The 26,752-nt window shown below is 31.9% G+C and overlaps 1 protein-coding gene across 4 annotated transcripts in view; it reads left to right on the top strand.

Annotated features, from left to right (window-relative positions):
* LOC130902757 (cell surface glycoprotein 1-like) overlaps positions 1–26,752 on the top strand; it is a 168,481-nt gene that overhangs the window by 48,135 nt on the left and 93,594 nt on the right. For 3 of the 4 annotated variants that reach the window (XM_057815033.1, XM_057815031.1, XM_057815032.1), the window contains one exon: positions 23,235–23,425. In XM_057815033.1, coding sequence (XP_057671016.1) covers positions 23,261–23,425 — 165 coding nt within the window. In that variant the 5' untranslated portion in view covers positions 23,235–23,260. Of the gene's footprint in view, positions 1–14,202; positions 14,385–23,234; positions 23,426–26,752 lie in introns of those variants that run through there. The other variant, XM_057815034.1, reaches the window with a different exon arrangement.

Genomic DNA, 26,752 nt, shown 5'->3' with positions numbered 1-26,752 from the left:
AGTAGGTACCAGTAGTAATGTAACTCTTCACTTCAAATTAATAATGCTCACAATTGTACTTTTAATATAACTATTACAAAATAAAAATTGATGAAACTCGTCAGTAAAGTAATTTTTTTCACTCGTAAGAATTGCCGTCTTACTCGGGAAAAAAGTATTACTTTACTCACTTGTTGCATAAATAACTATTTATTGGTTGGTAATTTGATGTTTCTTAAATCTAACAAAAAAATAGTTTATAGAAACAAAGGAAATATTTCTGCATATGAAAATTTTGATAAATGTAAAGTTAATATTGACTATATAATTTTTTTTATCATAATTTATTTGGAATATTATACAAATACACGAGAGTGGAATTCGTTTCGATATTTGAACAAATATATTAGTCACATTCTGAATATTGTTCCAACTTGCACTGAGTATAGGAACGTAGGAGATTAGCTGATACCCAATCGATGACGATGAAGAACAAGAAGGGTTCAACTTGTCATCATGAACGAACCTCCAAGCAACCACTATGGATTGGGGGAGGCATGGAAGTAATAATAGAAACCTTAAATATTAGAGGGGTGTAGAATTTTTGATGAATTTTATTAAAGGAAGCTCTACAACTTGACGCAAATTAGTTCCGAATTAAAATATTTTCGTAACTACTTGAAAAAAAATTCTATTTAGTATCTATTATATTATACCCTAATTAGAATATACAAGTTTACATTTTTTACATTCATATTGTACTATATTTGAATGGAACGCGAAATAAATTGAACCAAAAACATAAAAAAGCAAAAATAATGAAAATATTTTTTCAAACAAAAATTTTTGTTTATTTGGGGAGGCTCCAACGGTAAAATCGTTGAAATATAGTAACTTCAATCTTAGATATCTTGAAGCGGAGAGGAGCTGGAATTGTTTTTATTCTTTTGATCATACTCCCAGGGATGAATTCATCTCTCCAATTATTGTAAAATTTATGGTGGCAACACTGTTAGTTAAACATACAACTACTCGTGTTATTGCTCTGCATATTTTATAAGCGACTATTTTGAAAAATTTTTCAAACAAATTTTATATCATTGGAACCAATCAATGAATAGAGGTCGCCTTGGTATCAAATTGTGGGGTTAACTTACTATAATAAGAATACTTGAAAATAATTTTTTATATACTCATTATTTTTTTAGTACACTGCCGAACGCGGATCATTTTTCAAACTAGAAATCTGGCTATTTAATATCGTTTAACGTCCTAACAAGAAGGATTAACCATATAGTTTATCTACGGCCACTATTAAAATTAGGCATTCAAAAACTCATATAAATACTTGGAATTACATATTATACACACGTCTAAAAGCGTGCGAAAAAGAACAATGCTTATGAAATGGGATTATCATTTCAACTCTCAAAGGCTCTGTAATTGTAATAATTCTGTACTGTTATTAAGAAGTGTAAAACGTCATCGTGCAAAATTGCAAAATACTTTTCAAATTCCGATTGATAAAACACTGATTATTAAGCTACATAAAAATGGAAGAAGAATTTGATGGCACTCTTCCTGAAATTGCATGAAATGTAACTCGAAACCTGCTTGCAGAAAAGTCAAGAAAAATATACATATGACGAAAAAAATCAAAATAAATCATATTTATCGGAAAATTCAAGCCAATGTCAATGGAAATGATCAACGTTGTGACCCCATTATTCATTGTTGAAAACTGTCATAAGTTTTACAAAAGTATATTTCATAAAGTATTTTTTAATGCAGTCCTAGATAAAATATTGTATGATACTGATGCATGAAGTACTTTTGCGCACCAGTACCATAAATAACTATTCAATAATTTTTGCGAATGAATTTGATTCTTTAATATAATTTTCCAACCTTGACCTAATATTCTCGTCAGGATCAGGTTGAACATAATTTTACCGGAATATGAATAGAATAATTTTCCATCACATGAACTATAAAACATGTTAACAACTCACTAACTCTTTGCGAGAGAGATGTTCCTCGAACCCATGATTCATCCATAGTGAAAAATGTAAACAAATGATATATTCGTTTCTCCATATCCTTTCATTAATTCACAGTCGACCAGTTTATCTTATTGCGTGTTTTTTGTTCCTATAGTTTTAATTAATTTTCTACAATGTCAAGAATCAAAATGTATTCATTGATACTTATCACCAGTACGAGTATGTAAAGTGAAACAATAAATGTCTCGAATGAGACCAGCCCTTCAATTACAGAGACAAGGAACGGAGATAGGGAATATGAAACAATCGATTGAATGAAAACATGTAAACAGGGATGAATTAACTCTTAATGATTCATTTCAGATGTACGAGGGTTATATTTGTGACGTAAACTTAGTTCAAGGTCGGTCGCTTTTTTTGCATATCTCTTACTACGTCGCCACGTCTATTCTGTGTGATTGAATTGCTTCGTTTGTCATTATGTCAATGAGGAATCCTACCAACTGTGAAGTTCACTCACTTATCGGTTTTTAAATTGATCAAATTTCGCATGCTGAAATTCACCGATAGATTATTGAAAATTGTGCTAAAAATGGAAATATGCTTAGATGGTTTCAATGAAGAAAAGGACAAACGTTTAGTACGAAGAACAATATTGATAAGTTGGAATCATGAATAATCGCTTGACTTAGCTGAAATTTCTGAAATCGTTGGTGATATTCACACTAATCACACTTGTAGAATTACTCGGTCTGATGCCCGTTTCAATAACTAAAAAATCGTCTTCAGAGACTGGAGGTCAACTAGGCTTGACACTAAGCTGGAATTTCTGGAACCGTTGTCCTTATTCATACTGAATACACTGTTTCTTCAGTCTCTGAAGACGATAACTTGGTTATCAAAACGCGCGTCAGACAGTGTAATTGCGAGTGTTGTTGTAGTGGTGGTGGTAGTGTATTCAGTAGGATTGACACAAAAAAGTTGATGAGAAAATTTGTATACAGTTGTGACTTTCATTATTTTCCAAACTTACGGAATTTATTGGTGAAAAGCATCGTAAAATAATGACAAGTTGAAATAAACTGTTGAAATGATTTTACGATGAAGTGGTAGATGTTTTTGATAATAAGATTCAAATACAGTTCGAAAACTGTTTAAATGTTGAAGGTGACCATGTTAAAAAGTGAAAATATGTAAATTCTAACCTCATTAACTCTGTACATTAAAGGGAAACAGTGCAAATCCCGCTTTAGTTGGAACAAATGTCTTCTGTATTCACGCGTCGTCCCAAATCTAATTTGTTCACAGCGTACTGTTTTCATCAATTGAAAGCGCATATAATGAAACTAATAAATAAGTATCTTTGTTAATCTTGCCCATATTTCGATTTTGTCCTTGCCGTAAAATGACACTCCTATTTTACAGATAAGTCGTTTTTTGGCACTGGTGCTAGCACTATGTTTAAAGATAAAGGAATAAAGGTTAATGGTTTAGAGAATAATTGAAATATCCTTATGAAAATTTGTTACGAATAGTGCGCAAAAAAGTAAATGACTGCGCAAAATTTCTGACTGTGGGCCATCAAGACTTACATGAATTCAAGTTTTTTAGTATCATAATGAAGGTAGATACAGTTCAACAGTACCACATCTTTTCTGCCACTTATTTTCACACCTAAAGTTGTTCGTAACTTATTCTTCAAGGAATTTCCAAATCACTCAAAACTAGTTTTCTTTTCAACAGTCATAACAAATCATACAACAACGTGGACAGTGTTTTCATCTACCTTGTACTCATTAACCTCAATTATGAAAAATTTCCTTCAAGATTGGAAATTATTGGTTATTGTAACACGAAACTAAAATTAACATTTCAACTTGATTACTACATGATTACTATTTTTTATATTTTCTTTAAAAATCTTCAAAACGAAGTTTTTAATTTTTATAGAATAAAAAACCGCAAAATTTTGCCTGTAATTATCTGATGAGGTCTTTATATGTTTCCTTCTTCTATAATTGGTATATCGCCTTTTCCCTTTTCGATATATCTCTCCAACCTGGCTCTAGGTTGGTACTCCACCTATTTCGTATTCGACCTCGGCTACGCGGTTCAATTGGAGATTTATCCCTTACTATTTTTACCAATTACTGTCATTCGACTTTTATGTTGGTTCCATTGTTTTTACGCTGTGATGTTTATATGTATTACTACTAATTCCCGTCATTCGATGGGAAGAATGACGGAGGCATGGACATGAATCCGTTTCGTCGTGGTGGTTGAGGTCAGCCCATTTGAAATCTTCAAAACTGGTTTCGTAAAACAACACAGCAGCCAAACTTTCTTCGCAGTTGAAGTCACATAGTTGTTGATTCTAAAACAACTTGAAAACTTTTTCTTATTGGTTGTACTGCCAATTAGTAAGAGCAAGATGCCATTTCATTCCCTTCTCTCCCTGCTGTCAACTCGTCCAATAGCATGCGCCATGTTTTATTGTTAGAATGGTCATAAAGTCCAGAGTTTTAGAAAATAAAAGCTCTTTGAGTTTTTATGTTTGATAGTCACTGGAATTGCATTTTTGTGGCTCTACACAATCAAAAGACATCAGAGATATATTCAAAAAATCAATTTTTTGAGGATTTTTGATATTTTGCTTGAAGGAGTTGAAAACACAACAAAAATTGGACGTTCCTCTAGCTCTGTACAGAATTTTTTTTAGAATTGTTAATTTTATATCCGTTATCAGTTGTTATGGTTTCGAGACGATAACTGACATCTTATTTGACGGAATGCGCTGCATACTATCAAACATAAGAGTTGATTACATCGTTAACCAAAATTTCCGTCAAATATTTACATTGACAAACATGTCAGACAAGTTTGCATACTTTCAAGAAACTGAACGATCACGTTTGTTGAAATATTTGACAAATAATTTAACCGTGTACAGGGTCCTTTGAATTACTGTGAAATTTTGACAAGGGATAACAATATAGGATGGACAGTTTTTCAAAGGAGATGGTGGTCAGTTTTTTTTATCTTCAAGAAATCTTTTATATAAATAACGGATCATTTTTCATTCTACTTAAGGATGATTGTACAAATACATTTTGTATATCTACTTGTAAAGTAGTTCATGGAATAGTTTCAGACAATGCATAAAATATTATAATTAATATAACATTATAACCCAGTTTCTTTTTTCTAAAAATAAGAGAAATCTGTTTTAGACTTGAAATTTTGTGACTCATATTGTGAATATAAATATATTTAACTAGACTATCTAATCACAGTTGGAATACCATAAGAGGAAGCAGATAAAGTCAGTAACTAGATATTGAATAAAATATTTTTATCAGTTGTATTTTACCGCATTCTAGATTTTCCTTTACTCCTATTTCTATCAATTTACATAATTATTAGTCATTAAGATAAAAAGCAAATCAAATAGTTTCCTAAAACTTATTTTTGTTGTGCTGACCCTCACGTATTTAAAAGTTTTTCTTATCTTGCCGGATGTTGACAAATTCTTATTTTATTCATAAAAAACTATTATTTATTTTATTTTTAACTTACTGTGTACTGGGTATAAAGAACAGCCAAAAATTTTTTCCATTGAGAGTATAGTTTTTCCAATATCAATTGCAGATTATAAAAACCCTTGCCGACAATTTTGTTTAATCTACCTACTATAGGCGTAGTTACCTCATTTAATAAATTTATTATTTTTATGAATATTTTCAAAAATATTTATATCTTATGCGTGAAAGTATTCGTTGCTTATCGCAAGCTGTGTGGCAGGAATATTTCGAAAAAATTGTGTACATACAGCTTCGGCCAATAGAAATGCATTTATGATTAAGATTCGATGTTTTCATTGGTAAACAGTGGAGATAATGAGTCCACGTGGACTGACGGTTTGTTAGATGTGTACCGAATTTTATACTGGGAGTAATCATTATTTTTCATTTCTTAATTTGGTATGAGTGCCATGCGTATTTATGAAATATTGATTGTTCCTCGCGTAACTGTCTTCTGCAATTGATATTAAAATAACTATACAATATCTGCAAGTTAAGATTAGCTAATAACTTGAGTAGTGCTTGAAAAAAAAAGGCACAAGAAACTATATACTTCGCCGACGTTGGCGTATTGACACAGTAGACGCAATTGAAACTGCGTCGCGTCTCTAGTTATTTCGAACCAATGCAGTGTAAACGTCACTACAAAATATCGAACTTCTATACGAATTATGATTTGAATCAGTATAATGTTATTGTGCATTATACAATAAAAGTGACAAGCAATTTTTCCTTCAGGTGATATGGGTTCTAGATTCCTTTTTTATGGCAGTTGTATTATATATATCCGCACAAGTTCAACGATATATTTGAATTGTCACGAAAATATTCAATAAATTTAGCATTGTTGTTCGCGTATGAGATGAATTGAGGACGTCGGACGCCTCATATGGCATTGAATAGGAGACCGAAGACAAAAGAAAACCACATGATTTTAGCGTATTTAAACTCGTAGAGTAGTTGTATCACCTGTCGCTTTTTCAAGTCCCGCGAACCAATTTGTTGCCAGGTGGAACACTGTTCGACAAACAAGTTTTATTTTGATCTAATTTTGTATTATCAATTATGGTAATGAATAAAACTAAAATTAATACAGATATGATTATTGCTGAATTTATGTTTCTACCATTTCTATTTGCATTGCTTCAATGTTTTTCATAAAAGATATTTTATGTATAAAGATTTCAACAGAATATAGACTTATTCTCTTATTGCTGTTAAGTTTCTTATTCGATTTTTTCCGGTTATACCTCTGATACTTCTTCATTACTGCAGCTTGAATTTTGCTTCTTCTGCACATTAAATTAACTATTTCTGTACTGGTAATCTTCAATATTCTCCTATATTGATTTTACCCATAATTCGTGTTAAAAATATTATCAACAATCATTACTAGTAATTGATTTGATTGCCCCATATATCTGAATAGAGCCATAAACACATAAAAGAGAGAAAGAAAATGTCTCATTGCTTTTAATATTGATGTTAATAGTTTACAATACTGACAAATAATTTTATATAAAAACTTGCTTGAGGAAATGCTTGATTTGATTTTTCTCCATTGTACAACAAGACACGAATATTTTTGCTACTGTAAATAAAGTAGTGTCATGCTAAAATTGATTCAAAAAGTGTCCGCTTGTGAAGCTAGAACTCTGATTGTAATTAAAATTTGATATGCAGGGCACTTAAAACAGCATGTCAACTTTTCTGTGAAGCATTACATTGTTACCACAAATGAATGTTCAACATTACGTAACTGATATATCAAATGGCACAGCATACTTCACATTTTAAACACCTTAAAGATTTGAAATTGAAGCTATAAGGAAAACAAACAATTTATTTAGACACATAGAAGGATTTACGAATAAAAGTAAGCTTCTTTTAATATAAAGAGCTGAGGAAGTTATAAATTCAGATGTCCTTAGAACCCTATTGGTGAAAGCACCTTGCACAGAATCGATTACGAGTCGTGATATTGTGCTCCGCCACTTTTTTTCTAATTTTAAAATCATTTTAAGCGTTCAAACCTATTTTATAGTGGAAATTTTGAGGTTAGGAAAAAATGATTGAACCAATCTGTAGAGAATTTTGTGCTGTACGGTTTTTGCTCCAGCATTTTTTTTCGAATTCCTCGTAGTTTTCGAGTTATTCATGATTCAAAATAGTTTTTTGTGTATTAACCTATTTTAAAGTTAAAATTTTGAGGTTAGGAATAAATATCTCGGATACTTTTTTGTAGAGAATTTTGTACTTTACGTTTTTTGTTATGGCAGTTATATTCGAATTCCCCATAGTTTACGAGTTATTAATGTTTCAAAATTTTTTTGAGATTAAGTCGCAAGATTTAGAAAATCCGTGCCCGTAATTTTTTTAAGAGTTACCAGACTTATTCAGTATCCCAAAAAATCCCAGAATCTAGAAAATCAAAACCGTCCAATTTAATTTAAGGTTTTAGCTCAAAATCGCTTAATTTGCCTGTACTATTATTCCTGTGTAGTGTGTGCCAATGATTAAAATTATAATTTTCGGTACTAGAATCGTATAAATTGTATACCGTATTATGTACATCTTTTAACACAATCCTCAACACAAGAGACTAATTTTAAACGTTAAATCGAAAGAATGCTACCAAAACATCTGTCGCTTTTAGTCTGAAATAAAAGACAGAAACATCTCTTCTTTTTATTGGGTGTACAGTTTAATATATTTGTCCTAATAATTCCACCAAAAAATCAATAAAATTTAGCGATCGTAGAGGATTGCTACAAGAAAAACCTATTCACGTATTTAAAAGTTGATGAAAATAAAGAAAAACTTATTAATAAATAATTTTATTCACGTATGCATTACTGAAGAAACTTTCTTTACACGCCATGTTTAAAAAAGTGTTAAGGGATGTTTGAGAGAAAATATTAGATAAGTAAAGTAGACGATGTCACACCTCAAATAATGGTTGTTTCCGTGAGGCAGTTGGATGTAAACCAAGGTACGTTGATTATTTAAAATAAATTAATGAAATGTGGCAACTGAATATGTTAACGTTTAATTTGATGAAATTACTTTACAAAATGAGTCACTATTTTCAATTGTGGGATTCAACTGTATTTATTTCACTCTATTCATTCATACGTATTCCGATTTGAACTACGCTTATAGACCAAAAAGTTAAAAATAACCTTCAATTCTAACTAACCTAACACAACACGACAATGGAAAAATATCCTTTGTTTTATCTTGGTAATAGGTCAGTTCTGGTTATTTTTACCATAGTCGTATATCAAAATTTGTAAACACAAGCAACGACCCGACTTCTAAGTATGAAATCAACTGTTTGGTTACTAAACTCAGTGTTAGTTCTAAGATAACGCGGAAATGTTGGTTTAGGATGTCTCTTGTTATTAAATATTATTTTATGGCTTAGCATTTTCTTGTGATAAAACAAATAAAATAGTGTTATTATTTGTATTTCATGACGAAAACATAATTATTGGATTTTAATTGTTTATTCACTTAAATTTCGAAATAAATTTCTTATCGGCTGAATGAATAAATTTATCAACGATTTGTGTTTCAAAATAGTACATCTCAAACAATAAAATTAAATGTTATTTCAATGAAGGGTGAATTTGTACAAAAATTAAAACCAGTTCGTGTTGTGAATGTTACAATTTAATTTTTAATCTGCATACACAAAAAAAACTTTAGTTTCAGCAGATAATAACTTGATGATCCAAACTCACCACTTAGCTTTTGTAATATTAGTATTTATTTCATATTCATTCCAGTGGTTATTTAAGATTTTGTACATCCTCTATACCAGTGATTCCCAAAGGTCCATGGGAACTTTTACAATAAGAGTGTACTTGAATTTTCATAATTGGATTTGAGTTTTTGAAGGATTGGTAATATGGTGTAAATGTATCAACTGAAACTAGTAACAAGTATTTTGAAAGTGATTTACGAGGAAAAGTTTGAGAACTTTTTGTCTATACTATCAGCTGTTACTACTGTTATCTTTTCATGTATAGTGCAACCCTGTACACATTACCGATTTATGTGCATACAATAAATCATTTTACTCTAGCCCAGTGTCAAGCTGAATCTTGTCACTGAAATTCAATTTAAATGAATTTGTGTTTATTCTCAGATTACTACTGACACGTAAGGTCAAAATGTTCCACGGCTCAACTCCGTTCTCAGTTCAGTTGCAGCATATCTCGTTTATATACGATTTGGATTTTCTTATTACTTTTTGATTATGGGAAATCATTATGAAAACAATATAATGATGATAGAAGGAATATAACACTTGAAAGGAAGACCAGAGCTGGAGAGAAAAAATAAAGATACAAAGGAAAAAGGTGAATAAGATAGTAGGAAATAAAACAAAAAACATAGGTGTGGAGAAAGGAGCCCATGCGATCACTCTAAATCTTTACATCTGAAAAGGTACAAAGACATTAAGTTTTTAGATTAAGCTCACGAGATTTTGGTTGATTGAAATGAAAATAAGAGGAATATAATTGTGCGAAACAAACATTGATATAAAATAACACACGACATCAAAATAGTTTCCAAGAAAGCGTAATTTACTAGATCGTAATAAAATATTCAAACCTATATCATATTAAACTAAAATTTGTTGTAAGTTGTTCAGTAATAATTATAATCAAAACCAAACCGTTTGAGTAACACATTTTTAGTTAATGAGAAGTTTCTTACATAAATGTATAAACGGACAGTAATTTATAGCGAGATACAATTATTATCATTATGGTAGTTATTGGAAATGCCTGTAGCCATAAAGCTCTTCATTACATACAAAAATTCTATGCCATAGGGGCGGTGAAAATACCTAATAATCATCCTCAATTAAATAATAGATTCATAGGGGTGTTTCATTTTTTTATATTGTGCCAAACGTATCGTTAAATTGATGTATTGTCGTACTGTCAATTGAACGACAAAGTGTTTTTGCTATGACGCCGCGGTGTCTTATTAGATTAAATAAATTTTCAAATTATAAATTATCGTGAGAACGATTTATTACACACAATAAACATACATGACATAGACCGAAAGCAAAAAGTACACAGATCAAGTTTATTTTTATAAACAAAGAATGTTTTCTTCAGGTGATATGAAATGTTCCACCTTTTTCATCGCTTCCATATGTTCAAATATTATTTCTCATGCAGTCAATCATGAATTATTATATGTCAAATTGATAAGGCACGATTTCCATGTTACTTAGGCCTTCGCAGGGGTTTCTATAACAACAAGACCATAACATTGTACTGAATGGTTCATTTGAGAACACCTTATATGCAAAATAGTGAAATCTCCGGAAATCAAATCAAATATAAACTTCGATTTTCTTTAAGTCATTGATTTTATTGATATTGACATGTAGGCATTTATTTTTAAAACCTCTGGTACACGAGTTTTCGGTTTTGTCAAGTCAAAAGTCTTCTTCTCCTCGAAATGGATAATTTGAAATTCAGCAGCACCATTTTTAGTGAGTTTTTTATGCGTATTGGATTTGTCTTCACCGATGGTTTAATATGTCTAGCTCAGTTTCCACTAAAAATTGACATGAATTGCTTTTCAAATGACATTCAATTATTATTAATGTCAACTTATCAAACGGGAATATTCCATTGTTGTTTATTATGTTAAAATAGTTTATATTTGTTAAATATTGATTATAATGGAATATAATTATTTAGAATTTGAAAATACACCTCCAGATATTATTCACAAAGCATTCGATGTTTGTAATCTGCTACCAAGCAAACTGAAACAAAAATATATAAAGCTTCTAGTATTTTTGTAGACTGCAGAATGAATAACTGAGGCGAATACTTTTTCTGAAAATATCGTGTTAATTTATTTTGAAAGGAAGAAAAATATTATAATGCCAATAATTGAAGATAACGAGGAAACCGATATAACGATAAATTGTAGTAGAAATAATAGCTACTGAATAAAAAATCGAATATTAGGAAGGCACAATCACAAATAAAGGAGAGGAATGAAGGGAAAATAGAATAGCAAAAGGCATAAAGCAGTATGAATGTATGGAGAATGCTTAAATCAAAAGATTTATCACGAACAGCTAACATATTAAGACAATTAGTTACGTACGCATATAAAACCTGGACAAGAAACTGAAATGAGCAAAATAATTTGGTAATATGGAATCCTAAAATGTTCAGAAAGATTTACGGTGGAGTTGAATTGTACAAAAGAAAAATAGAGGATTGTTAAGATTGTATCCAAATACAACCCATATCATAAATGCGCATAGAACGAGATGGTTGGGTCATATAGGTGAAATGACAGAAGATAGATGGATAAATCGAGGTCTAAATTGAGGAAAAAATGGGGAAAGAGCAAAAGGAAAAAATGGTTTGAGGAAGTTGAAGGGATTTGAGAATAGTCGGACTTATGAACTGGCAAAATGAAGTAAAAAATGGAGATAAAGAGTGAAAGATCTCAACGCCGAGAGCTGAATAGACTGTAGAAATTCTTGAAGAAATTCAAAAGAAGAGGACAAACCTGATGAAAGTTTTTTTATAAAGGTAATTTTAGGCTGCTTCAGCTATTGTCCTTACAGTGGTATACCGATGTGAGTTTCTAGAAATTCTACCACATTCATAAAAAAATTGTGAAGCTTCGACCAAACACGGATGTCACCTGATTTTTTTATTATCAAAATGATAAATATACAAAACAGTTCATGGAAATAAGAAGAATAAGAATAAATTTCGACACCGCTCCCAAAAATATAGTAAAATTTTTGCCTTTATTTAATTTTTAGTTATTGCAGAACAAATCTTTTAACTATAAAACGCCATGGGAGCTGGAAATTTAGTCAATTTTCTCATAATCATGAGGAGTACTTAGAATGGATTCAGCCTCCAGCGCCACTAGAACCTGAATACAACAATGCTGTGGATGCCCAGGACGTTTCAATTTCAACTTCGACCTCTGCTAATATTTCATTTACCGAAAATGTTTTGAAGCGAAACAATCTACCAGGAATTACTTTCCAAAACTATGCAAATATAACTGTGAATTAAAATTTTTAGTGTACGTCTATGTGAGAAAATGATATTCCTCTCATTTGATTTGGGGAAAACTTTGTTTAAGATGATTAGGTAAATTTTCTCACTTGTTGTACATTGTACTATTTAGTAATAACATCATAAATTGGAATTTCTATTCGGGTTTGGTGCAAATATATTGATGATGAAATTTTGAGTGTGAAGATGAATATTTATTAACAAAAGTGAAAAGAGTAAGACATTTGTAATTCCGTTTCAATTCAATTCGTCGTTTTGTACATATTCGTTTCTTTTTTTTTGTTACTTGAAAGTGAAACGACTTAATTTACTGGAAACAGCCTTTATAAGATTTATTCGATTTTGTTCGGGTTTAGCTTTTGTAATTCACTTAGTTTCTCAATCAATTTCTCTTCTGGCTCTATTTCAAATCTCTACTCCATATCGTCACTGCCTTTATTCGAATTTAATCTTAATAATTAGTACTAGTTTGTTTTATATATTGAGCTGGCTTCTGAAACGGTAGTAAAGCTCCTATTGATAGGCATAGAGGACTAAGAGACTATAAAATTACCGACGACGTGGACCGCTGGAACCACTCAATTACTGAGAGGATCCGAATTTGAGAATCAAGGAAAAGTCTAAGCTTTCGGAAAGGAACCTAAACAATAGGCTTGCATGGCTGCAAGCGGACCTAAACTTTTATAAATGTGACATTAGACGACAGTAAGTATAGAAGAGGCAAAGACCAATCGAAAACTTTCTACCAGGATGGCATAGGAAGCTTGTGGTTCGCTGTACCAAGTGCAATGCTAAATGTGGAGATTATATAGAAAAAAATATCTATGGTGTATCTGTCCTAGTTTAATAAAGTTTGAAAATGAATAATAAAAGTAATTATTCACGTATCCTCGTATTTAATTAATTAAAAATTTTTTTCTGCTATAATTTCATTCCACTTTTTATCTAAAATAAGTGTAAATATTCAGTTGGACATGAAAGTAATAGTAAAACATCTTTAATAACCTTAAATTCTAGTTATTTGTGTCAAATATTTAACGTTTTTTCCAATAGTTCAATTCTTTGTGAATTGCGTTATTAATAATTCTACTAATATTATTATTTATTATAAAGTGAAACTTATAAAAACAAGCCTTTATGTTTTTGATAACTGTCTTTGATTAAATACTTGAACAAATCGGAGGATCGAAATTGAAAACAAAAAATTCATAACTTTCTTTTCATAAAAAAATATTTTATATACAAAAATTACCCATATATCTAGTCAAACATTGAAATTTTTTTCATTCAATTCACACACGTTTTCTTTATAACATCAACATTCATATTTTCTTGATACTTGATCGTAGTTGATTTAAAGCGTATTTTTTTTACAAAATCTTTTTCACAATCTGGCATAACTTTGACCTCAACATTTTCTAGCCTTTAATATCTGTCATTTCCTAACAAGAATCTTTGCCTCTGATATCGTATATTGTTGTTGTAATTCTAGTTGCTACCTACTTATTTTGAGCACTCTGTTTATTATTAAAAATCAATTTGACATTTTGAACTGTCACACGAAATCATTTATTTTGATTTTGTGAATTGAAACCGTTTCCTCTTGTGCGAAGAATTTTAAACACTTATCATCAAGAACTTGAACGAAGTATGAAAATTTAAGTGTAGCGCCTAATATTACAATTGATTAACAGATTCTACCATTCTTCAAATAGTGAAGTTTCAAGGTTAGTATTGATGTATGTTTCTTATTATGATAATACCAATGTCGTCGTCAAAAGACTTGATATAATAGTTTTATATTACAATCTTATTCTATCAGTCTTGTGGTAAAAGTGATCATTCTTCATAATCTTAAAGACATTTGTCCTTACCGCGCATATCGATTGGCATTTCTTAAAATCTATATTCTAATCTAAGCTTTTATCATTTATCAACTCGTTTGCATAGATAAGAATTGATATTGATTGTTATTGAGACTCTATCATTATTAAAATCATTTTTTCTTACTTCTCTTTTAATTTTTAAATAGCTACTCACAGTTTAGATGAATAAATTCATCTGGAGATCATCATAGATTCCAAATGTTTTTACCGATTGATAGATTAATCACTCTGTAGAAGTCAAATATATAGAGTTGCGACTAATAATGAGAGATTAATCTTAGACGAATTATGCCAGATTTTACTACGATGTTAAGTGAAAAGAAATACTAAGAAAAAGGCTCTACTACCTAAACTACAATTGATTCAAAAAACACGATGGGAGCAATTGGAATTTACTCGATATCACTTGAATCGTGTACAAGCGCCAAGGCAAAAATATTTGCTATCAAAATATCTATAGAAATGAATGAAAAGAAACTTGTCAGAAAAGCAATAGCGAACCATATATATTCTAATCAAACTTATGCATTAAGATCACACATTATCGATCAAAAGCTGTTTTGAGAATCCCGTAAGAAACACAACTACTATCAATAAAAACTTCTGGTTAGGATTCTTGATCATTCGGAATCGAAGGAAACCTGGAGGCCAATAAATTTTGTTATAAAAGCATTTTACTGATCAGTTAGGAAACTTCACTTACTAGAAAGATATTCAGAAGTATTTTGACGGATTTTTCCAAGAAAGAAATATCATGATAATAGGAATATGCTTCAACTACTTACCGAACAAGATCGATTCAGGAAGCACCAAATAAAACAAGCCCCACCAGGACCTAACGGTAAAAAGAATTATCTATCGGATTTTCTAGTTAAAGACATTAACGCAGAAACTATGGATAGTTAAGAGACGAAGACATTTTTGATGAGAGGCACAATAAACCTTTAGAGGTCGCGGTGTAACCTCCTATATATAGGGTTATTATAAATGATGGACCCATTTTTAAAAATTCGTATTTATTGCAGTAAAAATTCTATATGCATGAGTTTTATACCAATAAAGAGGAGAAGTTTCAAAGTTGTTTTAATTACAAGTGTAGGCAGGCGGTGATGGTTCCAGAAGCGGCCGCTAGAGCTCTCGCGGCAATAGGCCGCCATTTTCTGTCACTGCCAGTTGTGGGTGAGATGGCGACTGTGGAGCACAAGGTGTTCTGTGTTATTGATTTCGTAAGAATTGTAGTGCAGTGAGTATTTCGTGCTGAATTTGGAATTAAACCACCAACCAGGAAAATCATTATTCGTTGGTTTAATAAATTTACAGAGACTGGAAGGAAAGGCACATGCCGACCGCGTGTGACATAAGATGATGTCAGACGGATAGAAGATAGTTTTGTTCGCAGCCCAAGTAAGTCTACCAATAGAGCTAGTAGAGAACTTGGAATACCTCAACCAACAGTATGGAAAGTCTGAGACGCCGTTTACTGTACAAGTCCTACCGTTTAGAGCTCGTGCAGGCTCTCAACCCTAATGACAAAGAGAAGCGTCTCGAATTTTGCGGTAATGAGCTACACACACACAGATGACGCGTAGATGTTTGCCGTGCAGCAATTGGAGGCCACATTGAACACTTTACATACATTAGAGAAAACTTTGAAACTTCCTCTTTTCATTGGTATAAAAGTTATAATAAATACGAATTTTTAAAAATGGGTCCATAATTTAGAATAGGCCAGTATAATCTAAACGAATATCGAGTGTGAATACCGGTTTAATATCTTCATACGTTTATTTATAGAAAGTTTTCAAGTTCAAAAATTCAACAATCATGTACTGTTATTTTTCCATTATATTTATTTAGTTTCATAATAGATTCTAGATTTTTAATGATTGTTATTAAACGAATTACCAAAATATTGCAACCAAGTTTAGTACCATTTTGATGTTGAAATACCGAAAAGTAAGAAAACCGCAAGCCTCAGTAATCTCTCAATACCGTTTAAACTCGACACATTCTGGAGTGGACTCTAGGTTTCAGACCGCTTTTAATTTGTGCTAGGTAGTCGTAGAGAAAGTGAAATTAAATGTTAAGTTGTAGTCTTTCTTAGAAAAAAAAATGTTGGAATTCGTTTATGAAGATAAAGAAAATGAAGTGGATCTACATGAATTTTTTTCTATAAACTCGCTTTGAATTATAATGTAAACACTTGAAAGTTGAAAATGCACCTGTCATAAACTGAAAATTGGTACAAAATGAAAAAGATGACGGCTAACGCTCAACACATTGCCGATATAAGAGGAATTGGTAATTTTCCAAAAAAACATAAACGAAACAACCCATCTGCTGATCTCATTTACCCATTGGTGTATCAGGGTAAGAAAGACCATATAACTAGGACCCCGTCGATCAGTTTCCGAATAACACTGAACGTAGTCCGGGTTAGTTTCCGAAAGGTCCTACTAATCGTATTTATTAGGTATGAATAAAAATAGTCAACAATTCCTTGAGAACATTAAATCTGAGACTCGTTTGTTCTCAAGTGGTAACATGTTTATTATATCCTCAAAGAAAAAGCTTTTTTTCAGGGTGACATACATAATTATTAAACCAATTCATAATAGAATTGGAATAAATATCCAATCAACTAATCAGATCTTAATTACAACTTTTCTTGGGTGTTAATGATACTATGTGGATACTTGTATTCATAATTTTATTCATGTTTATTTTGTAAAATTATTCCTTTGTTATGGTTGGATAATGTTATCAAGATAAAAACATTTTTAATTTGTACTTCTTGTTTAATGCAGGATAATACATGAGTAATACATTTTCAGAACAAGAATTGGTTTTTTGCACTGCCATTTCGACTTCATCAAAAGCACTCATACTACTCGTAGTATTCATCACATTCTATGCGAAACTAACATGACTCGAGATAGAAATTCATGAAATGCACAATTAAGGTTTGGTTAAACAAAATGATGCTTACCTGATAGAGGTAGATAATAGTATATTATTCACGAGTGTATAATGAAGGTTATTAATCACGTAGTGAAGTTTCCTACCAAATCGCTAGCAAGTGGAATAAATCACCGAGTGAATAATAATAGAGAAAAGCTTTATTGCCATTAGAAAATTTTACAATTTTAATGACAAAGCGACACAATTTTATATTAGATAATATAAAAATATGAAATGTCTACTGTAAGTCTACTGTACTTGTAGAATTCTGCCACAGAATGATAAGGTCTTTCAAGCAGAAATGTATTTGTCAATCTTCGGAACTTATTAAATGTATTTTTAATTCCGAAGGTAGCTAATTGATAAATTTTTTGGCGCTGAAGATGATGGAATTTTTTACCAGATCAGAAGTGGGTGTACATAAGTAAATGTCCAAATTATTTCTTCTAGTAAGATAGCATGAATGAGTCTCTCAGTTGAGTTGTGAAAGTGTTTGCGAACCAAACAAACAGATTCTAAAATGAGAGGAGAATTGTGTGTTCTATAGAATAGAATTCGCATTGCGCTCTACTACTGAAAGCATAAACAAAACGAATAGCTCTTTTCTGTAATTTGAAGATAGATTCGAAGAGGTGTAAACTATAAGACCCCCAGAAACGTAAACCATAGCGAAAATGCGATTCGAACAACGAGTAGTAAGTTGTTACAGCAATACGCGAATCGAGCTGTTCAAGAAACGAATTTTGAGATCCTATTAAGTCATTGTTGATTTTTAAAGCTGGTAAAGCACCTTTATAGGATAAAACTAAAGTTTTCTCAGTGTTTAAACAGAGACCATTCGCGTCAGACCAGGACTTGATAGCAATGAGATCTTTGCCTATAGTAGAATCTAAAGCTTGTCATCTGGACCACTCCAGGTTACTCTAGTGTCATCTGCGAATAAAGTGAATTTGCCATTAATTCGTAAGTCTGTGACATCATTAATGAATACCAAAAAAAGAACTGAACCCTGAGGTACACCACTGCTAGTTGGCAATTTACTTGAAACTTCACCATTAGCATCACTTATTTTCGACATTCGAGGTAAGATACAAACCATTTTAAGGGAACACCTCGGATGTCATAATACTCAGAATTTCATTATCAAAACAATCGAAGGCCTTAGCGAAATCACAAAAACCGAAGACGTACAAAATTTATTGTTAAGTGAGGTATATATTTCATTGAGAAATGGCGTCATTAGTGCATTTATTAGATAGGAAACCAAATTGTTGTGCTATCAAGATTTGATGTTTGAAAAGAAAGGGTAATAGACGGTTTCTCATTAGTCTTTCAATTATCTTCGAAAGGATTGGTATTAATGCAATAGAACGATACTTACGGTTATTAGTATCATTTTTCTCACCACTTTTGTACAGGAGTGCAATTATAGCTGTTTTTAGACAGCTAGGTATGGGTCCTTTTCAAACGATTCGTTGATTTGAGGACATCACTATTTACACAAAAATCTATGTATCTAGCTTATCAAGTATTACGTATCTTACGTAATCTTACAGGATGATTGTATTTATTTATATTTAATAAAAATTCCTTTTTCCAGTTCAACAAATATTTATAGACAATATTATATATTTTCCTTACTATTCCGATAATAAATTTAATGAGACAACTTCATCAGCTTCTCTAATTGCTCGTAGAATTAAAGAAAAGTAATTTCATTCTCTATATTTCCATTTTCAATTGGTTCAACACTATCCAACACAAAATATCTATACACTGAGGAATATAAGCACACAAACAATAATGTTCACAAGTTCGAGTCAAATTTATTATGTTTCAAAATGTAAGTTGGAATTTCTGGAACCTGTATTCATATTGAATACACCAACACTCGCAATTACATTGTCTGTCGCGCGTTTCGATAACCAAGTTATCGTCTTCAGAGACTGAAGGTAAAGTAAAACCTAATGACTTGACTTACCTGTTTTATACTAAATTTTCTCACCAATAAACCTCCTTTCATGAAAATTAATTCCAGTGGAAGAAAACTCAGGGTTCTTCACATTCATTCTTTGACTACTAAACTATAGAGTGGGCTGTAAGGAATTAGCCCTTTGTCCCTATTTATGTTAATATCACATCTAACAATTTCAAGCCTTCCAAATGCATCCAACAATTTTATATTGGATACATGTTTTAACAATTTTACATTATTAATATTTATGTCATTATTGTGACTGGCAGCGTGGATTGACAATACCTGATTTTCCGCTCCGTCCTTATTTCAAATGAGCTATGTGCCCTTTAAACCGGACAATAACGAATCTCTTAGTATGCCCAATACACTTTCCGTCACAATCACCACAGCTAATTTCATATATACCTCTTTTCCAAGTTGGATTTATAAACCAATTTAAAACCCACCCTGCTAAATATTTTTCCCGCTGGATTTAATTTTCGCGGGAGAAGGTTTATTGATGGGAAAATTTAGTATAAAACATGAAATCAAGTCATTAGGTTTAAGTTTACCTTTAGTCTCTGAAGACGATAACTTGGTTATCTAAAAGCGCGTCGTGAATGTTGATGTAGTGGTGGTGTAAACAGTGTATTCAGTATTTCAAAAGCTACTTCGATTTATAATTTGTTTCGCAAAACATGGCATGTTAGAAACAAATATACGACATGCAAAGTCCTATTCAGTGGTAAAAATGATATCTTCATTAGTTATAACTCTTGCGTTATCTTCGTTTCCCTCATTGTTTAGGTAACAAAAGTTGATTCATTGATATATTCCAGGACGAATTTGTACGTTACTTAATAAACCCAAATTTAAGCTCAAAAAAACAAGACTATTTTCATTTTTTAAAGGTTTACTTTTAGTTTACTACACAGCATCCACGATAATCATGTCTCAGTGTAGATGGACCACGCCTTCCAACTGCAGGTCCTGGGTTCGAATCTGGTACAGAAAAAGACATTTTTTAAAATTTGTATAACTGAATTGAAATTTTTTCGTAATTTACATGGTAAAATTTAACAACCGATGATTTTTGTTAGAAAAACAATATAAAAGCTAATTCGAGGAAGCATCTGACAGCAGTGATTAATGAATATTTTAAATAATTTTATATTCATAGAGCGCATGTTCAATTACGTCTATGGAAAAATACCATATCTTGATAAAAGGTCAGTGTCTTCCAACTTAACTGTTGTTTATGGTCTAAAATATTTCTAAATGAATTGACCAATCTAACGATGATAATTCTTTAGAAATGTAGCTGTTGAGAATTGTTATAATAAAGAAACCATTTAACTCATTAAAATATTATGAAAAAATTACACATCCAGTTAGTATAATTGACAAGACAATACACAAAGCAAAAAATTTATGCTAACGAAATGAAAACCATAGATGTCACAACTATTGTTCTGATTGTTTTAAATTGTGTTAAAAAACCTCAATTAATTTTACAAAGGATCAATATTGTAATTATTGGCATGAAAACTTGATAGACCTAATAAAATAATTCGCGCGCTAACCGTTATTGGGTGGGCTGAAAAGTTCAGAGGCTAACATATAGATATTAGTATCAAATCCATATAATTTCCAGTTAGCCCTAACCTTTAAGATACGTGTATAAATTGGACACCTGTAGTACAATTAAATTCCGAGATATTGCGTTTTAACCGAATCAACTTTAGTTTGAAAAAATAAATAAAAAGGAATTTCTTGTATTAATAAGACATTGTACATGGTGGCGCAATAGAACGTGCATTTATTAAGTATTGGCTGAACAAAATAAATACATAAGGAATTGTTGAAATAAAAGATATGATGATTAGGTAATTAAGCCACTTCCTGGAGGATATTTTCTTTAGCTGACTGATGTTCAACGGATTGTTCATGTAGATTTTAAGTTTGAGGTGTCTCCGCAAAAAAAAATAAAGAGGCGTCAAGTCAGGGCTATGTGGAGGCCAAGGGATATCATCTCTTTTGGAAAATATTCTTGCAGGGAACATCATAGAGCCGCCATAGAGTCATTTGGTGTGCGACAACCAGCTCCGTTTTGTTGGAACCAAGTTCTCGTATTCGCTATTCTTGATCTTGTAAGTTCTGGAGTCAAATATCCCTCAAACATCGTAACATAGCGGTCGGTGTTAACGGTGATGTTTCGTCCTCGTGAATCTTCAAAGAAGAAAGGGCCAATAATTCCTTTGCTTGCTGCTCCTACCGTTACTTTCGGACTATTCAGTGGTTTTTGATGTTTCATTTTTGGATTTTTTTGGTCCAAAAACAACAATTTTGCTTCAAAGTCGGTATCTTTTAATTCTTGTGTTAACTGGAACTCATTAGGACTAAAGATTCAAATTCAAAATTCGCTATAAACTTAGTTGCGACGAGTTTAAATCCGCCAATCGCTTCCAAGTAGATACATGCGAATTTTCTCGTACTGACTCCTTCACCCTAACAATCTTGTCTATGGTACTAGACGTTCTGAACTGGTCTCTTCAAAACGCTGCTTAATTCATTGATTTTAATTAAATTTGCACTCGGAGCTTCATTGATGTGTCTTAACCCATATTCTGATCGATACAGTCGCCTGGTTAAGACGCATGAACGACCGTTCTCGTAAAACGTGCGAATACAAACAGCGCGACGCTTTTCATCGAAATGACTCATGGCTACTAAAACTCCACGAGTGCAACTATCCAACCACGCTAGGTTACCCCCGCCACGCATCGTTTACCTCGCGAAAAGAGATGATGCAATAAGCACGTTCTATTGCGCTACCCTGTATTTGGCAAAAAAATATGTACTATTAAAGTCAAGACTTGGCTGCATAAACAATATTCGGACAAACAAAAATCAACCTTTGAGAAGTGGTGTGCTAAATTGAAACGAAATTTGTACCGAGGACGTTTAACGCTATGACTTGTCATCGACAAAAACATCGCAAAAGTTCATGTTCAACACGCGTGCCTAATTTCTTTAGTGACCCAGCTATCTCAATCAGTTTCACTTCGCAGTTATCCAAAATTATTTTGTGAACTTATTTAATGTCTTCATCTATTTGGAACCTCCAACTGCGTTCATCATCCTCGCTGCTCATTTCGCCTAGTTTCAACTTAGCCAACTACTTCTTAACGGTTGAGTTTTCTAGGACAATATACAAGTGTATACTATCTGAAGGTATCCTAAAATGTCCGTTCTGTATGTTTTTTATGGTTTTATACATACAATTATAAACCCTCCTAACATGTTTAAATGCAAGTAAACATTAAGACATGTCTATTTCTAGCTAATTTTATTTTTATCATCTTTCTTTGCCGCAGAGAATAATTTCTTCTACGTTAAACGGATGCGTTTTGGCAAAAATTTTAAATATTCTGTAATAAATGTCGCTGGAGATATATGAGTGCATATTTTTATTTAATAGTCGAGACATTTTCGAAGCATACAAGTCTTCGTATCTTTCGACCATGTGAAACCGTTGCTATAGCAAGAGCTGATAAATGCGTAGTTGCCAATTTATTCGACTTTACGTTAACAACGTAAACCAAGAGACCTAAAATTTGTATTGAATAAAATAAATCTTTTGGATATTTCAAATAGAAATACGCGTCGACGCGTCTGGGAAGGAAACAAATATATAATTGGAAGAAAAACTCTTATTTTCTATAAACCATATTATGATCAACTATATAACAATGTATTTCTAATTGTTTCAGTAATTATTAAGTAATTGTCTCACAAAATGGGTGCGAAACAGTCAAAGAGATCAGTAGATATCACAAATTCTCCAACAAAAGGTGAGGCCGAAGCTATTGGAGAAGGTGAAGGAAGAGTAGTCAAAATTGGCGATGCGGATATCAAGTCCACAACGAATGGTGCTGTACCACACACAGATATAGAAATAGGGGTAAGTACTAAAAAATTAGTAAACCACTTACATTTATTTTGTTTGATAAGTGTTTTATTAGTTATTAGTATTGCGCAGGTCCGCCACCAGAATTTTTGTTTGTACTATCTCCTCAAAGGAAATATTGAAAGTAATATGTTTCGAGGCACGCACATATCAAGATCTTATGATGCCTTTTTGCCGATTATAAGAGATATCTTAATTTTCATTTACGGATAAGGCTTATATTTCGAGAACTTGATACATGCAGATATAAGATTGGAGCGAGCACCTTGGTTAAAATTTATAACAAGGAAACCTGGAAGAAATGCATAACGCTTTAATGTATTACTCCCTTATTTGGAAATTAAATATTCTCTTTGTGTAGTTTCTCGATTGAAATATTCATATTGAGATAGAAAACTCAAATTCAACCAATTTTTAAAAATTTTCCAATTTATTTAAGTTACATTTAGATGCCTTATGTTTTCCTCAACGATACCCTATAAATTCTATCGGATTTAAATCCGGTTAATTTGAGGGTAAACTCAATATAATGAAACTATGTTCTCGTATGAGTTCAACAAATTGATACTTATATAACTATTTTTATGTAATTCAATTACCTCGTAAGCTGTTCAAATTGAAAACAATATTTTTTCTATTCGCCATCATTTCAATATTTAGTGAATTACTATTTGTGACTGGATTAACCTGCAGGGAACGATAAGATTTATTGTCGCAAACGATTACGAAGTTACCAGGTAGATTTGATGTCAGTTTTTGTCGTAGCTATTTGTCGTTATTGACTGACTCTATTTCGGGATGATAATCTGTTTTGGTACCTGAATTATTTAAATGAAAAAATTTGACCTCCAGTATGAACGATTATCAATCGTTGTCCTTTTGGAAGGTACATTAACAAATCGTAGAATTGTCAGATCAACTTTTCGAAGTAGATCTCACATCGGGCGGTAGTAAATATTTCTATTGAGGAAAATTGAAGTATGCCACTGTCAAATAGGTATACGTAAACTTATATTTAAAAAATGTATAAATTCATATGAAAACAACAAAATTTGAAAAGTTTGAAGATAATAAAAGAAGTGTTAACTAAAAAATAAACATTGTCAAGTACATAACAAATTATTTACACAGCATAAAACCAAGTCACCGATTTTACGAACAGTTACAATTTTTGAAATTTTGAAAATGACCATTGTGAAATCGTAATTAGTTAGGTAATTCATTTAACAAATTTTACATCCCCCGTTCTCATAAACTAACACAATAAGTAATTTTTTTTGGATTGCATGTATCGAGCGCACGGTGGTTCTAGCGCACAGATAATATAGGAAGGTGCATCGAGTGCACATTTTCAGGTATAAAGACGGTATTTTCAATCCCCACATAAAAAAAGAAAAATTATAAAAGAGGTAACAACAGAGTAACAAAGAGTTAATACTTTTTCATCAATGCCGCATTATAGTCATAGTCTTCTAACCTAAACTAACCTAACCATTCTCTAATTAAAAGGCTTTTCTGTGGAAAATTCAAAATACACAATTTTTTTTTTATTTTGAACTTAATACCATAAACCCACAAATTCTTAGAAAAAGATATTTTTCTCTCAATTTTTCTTGAGTATTTTATATAATATTGAACACTTGCTCATTTGGAAAATCAAATTTTCTTGTATGTCGAACGATCTTTCGGATTCCCTGATACGGCAAGATCCAAATTATTTATTTATTTCGGCGACTCATTTTCTCTAAATTTTTTAGTAATAAATCTAATGAACCGGTATTCATACTGCATCAACGAATTCTGCGAAGATTTCGAATACAGAACAATCATTAATCAACATTTTTTACGTTCCAATGTTTAAATACGCGGAAGGTACTAAATATACCAAAAAAAATAATTTTAATATTTTTTCACTTTGTTTTCTTAGCAATTAAACTTTTATTGGTTATTTGTTATGATCATCACAATTTATGTTCCTAGATCGTAAACATTGAGAAAATTGTGCACCACGAGGGTTGCTACTTGAGTTATGAAATATGGCAACACAGATGTAAATATGTCAAATCTGACATTGTCATCTTAAAGTTATATTTTTAATGGTGAACGCACGGAAACTAAAAACGGATTTAAAAATTTATTGATCGGAATGGTACAAATAATGCATTCTCCTGCATCAATATATTTTTGCCATCGAGATTTCCACGCGGTATAGGCTACCTGGAAGGTTTCAACGGGAATGTCATTTAGCGACCTCGTCCTAACTACTCTAGTCGTGGATATAAGTCGCTCAGGGTATGATACCGTTTTTATCTTCGTAGTACTTTAACGTGAAACTTAGCAGTAACTGTCCAGGTAGCAGGAATTCGGAGTGTGTTCGACCTTTTCCCAACCATTCCGGAACATCTTCTGCTAACTGTCCCACTGGGATTTCGAAAAGTCTCCGTTGGAGGTCTCTCGTAAAAGTTGATCGTGAAATGCTGCTCGATTGTGTTTACCATCCTAATTTCGTCTCAATCAAAGCGTCCAATCGCTCCACAAGCTCGGAGCTCAGAGCTCACCCGGTCCGCTTTGTTGCCTAGACCTTCCTCTATCTAATCCTACGCCCGAACGCGCGCTGCGGTATACAGTCGCTTTAGTAAGAAATATGACTATTTTACGGACATACCTCGTATCGATTACCAAATCTAATTTGAATTAGACACCGCGTAAAACAAAACGATAATTTTACCTCAACTGTTGAATATAGTTCTTCAAAAAATATTTAAAAAAAAAACTTAAATTAGATATAGAATTGACAATGGAGGAAATCTTCAAGAATTAAGTGAAGATTGATAAAGAATTGCTTAATCTGAGTTGAACCAAAATTTTGTCAAAGCATAAACAATTCATAGAAACCTAAAGGCATACGTTCACCCCTAGGGATAGATTAGAGAGCAAACCAAACTTACTCAAGTTTATTATCATGAAATAAAAATATTAAAACGAAGCAGAAACTTCGCTAGAAGTGTTCATAAATAGAATAAATTTTCATTTAGCTACAGAGAAATACGAGAACACTTGTCTACCTGCATAATTAGATAGAGAGATTCGTTGGACTTATTTTGGGTGGAATGAGGAAATTTTTGATAGTGAGGAGGATTCATTGGAATTGGCCCAGATACAGGAATTTCTCCTCTGCAGGTCTGAGTCTATGGTGATTGATTCATGCTGAAAAAAGAAAAACCGAACGACCAAACAAGGTTTGAAGGAAGTGTTTTCTTTTCGTTCATTATTTACTAGATAAGCAGGTAATTGGGTGGGCGGGTATAGTTGTGAGTGTGT

The sequence above is a fragment of the Diorhabda carinulata genome, chromosome X, assembly GCF_026250575.1.
Source record: "Diorhabda carinulata isolate Delta chromosome X, icDioCari1.1, whole genome shotgun sequence".
Lineage (NCBI taxonomy): Eukaryota > Metazoa > Arthropoda > Insecta > Coleoptera > Chrysomelidae > Diorhabda > Diorhabda carinulata.
The sequence above is the reverse complement of the archived record's forward strand: the minus strand, read 5'-3'. Positions and strand labels throughout refer to the sequence as shown.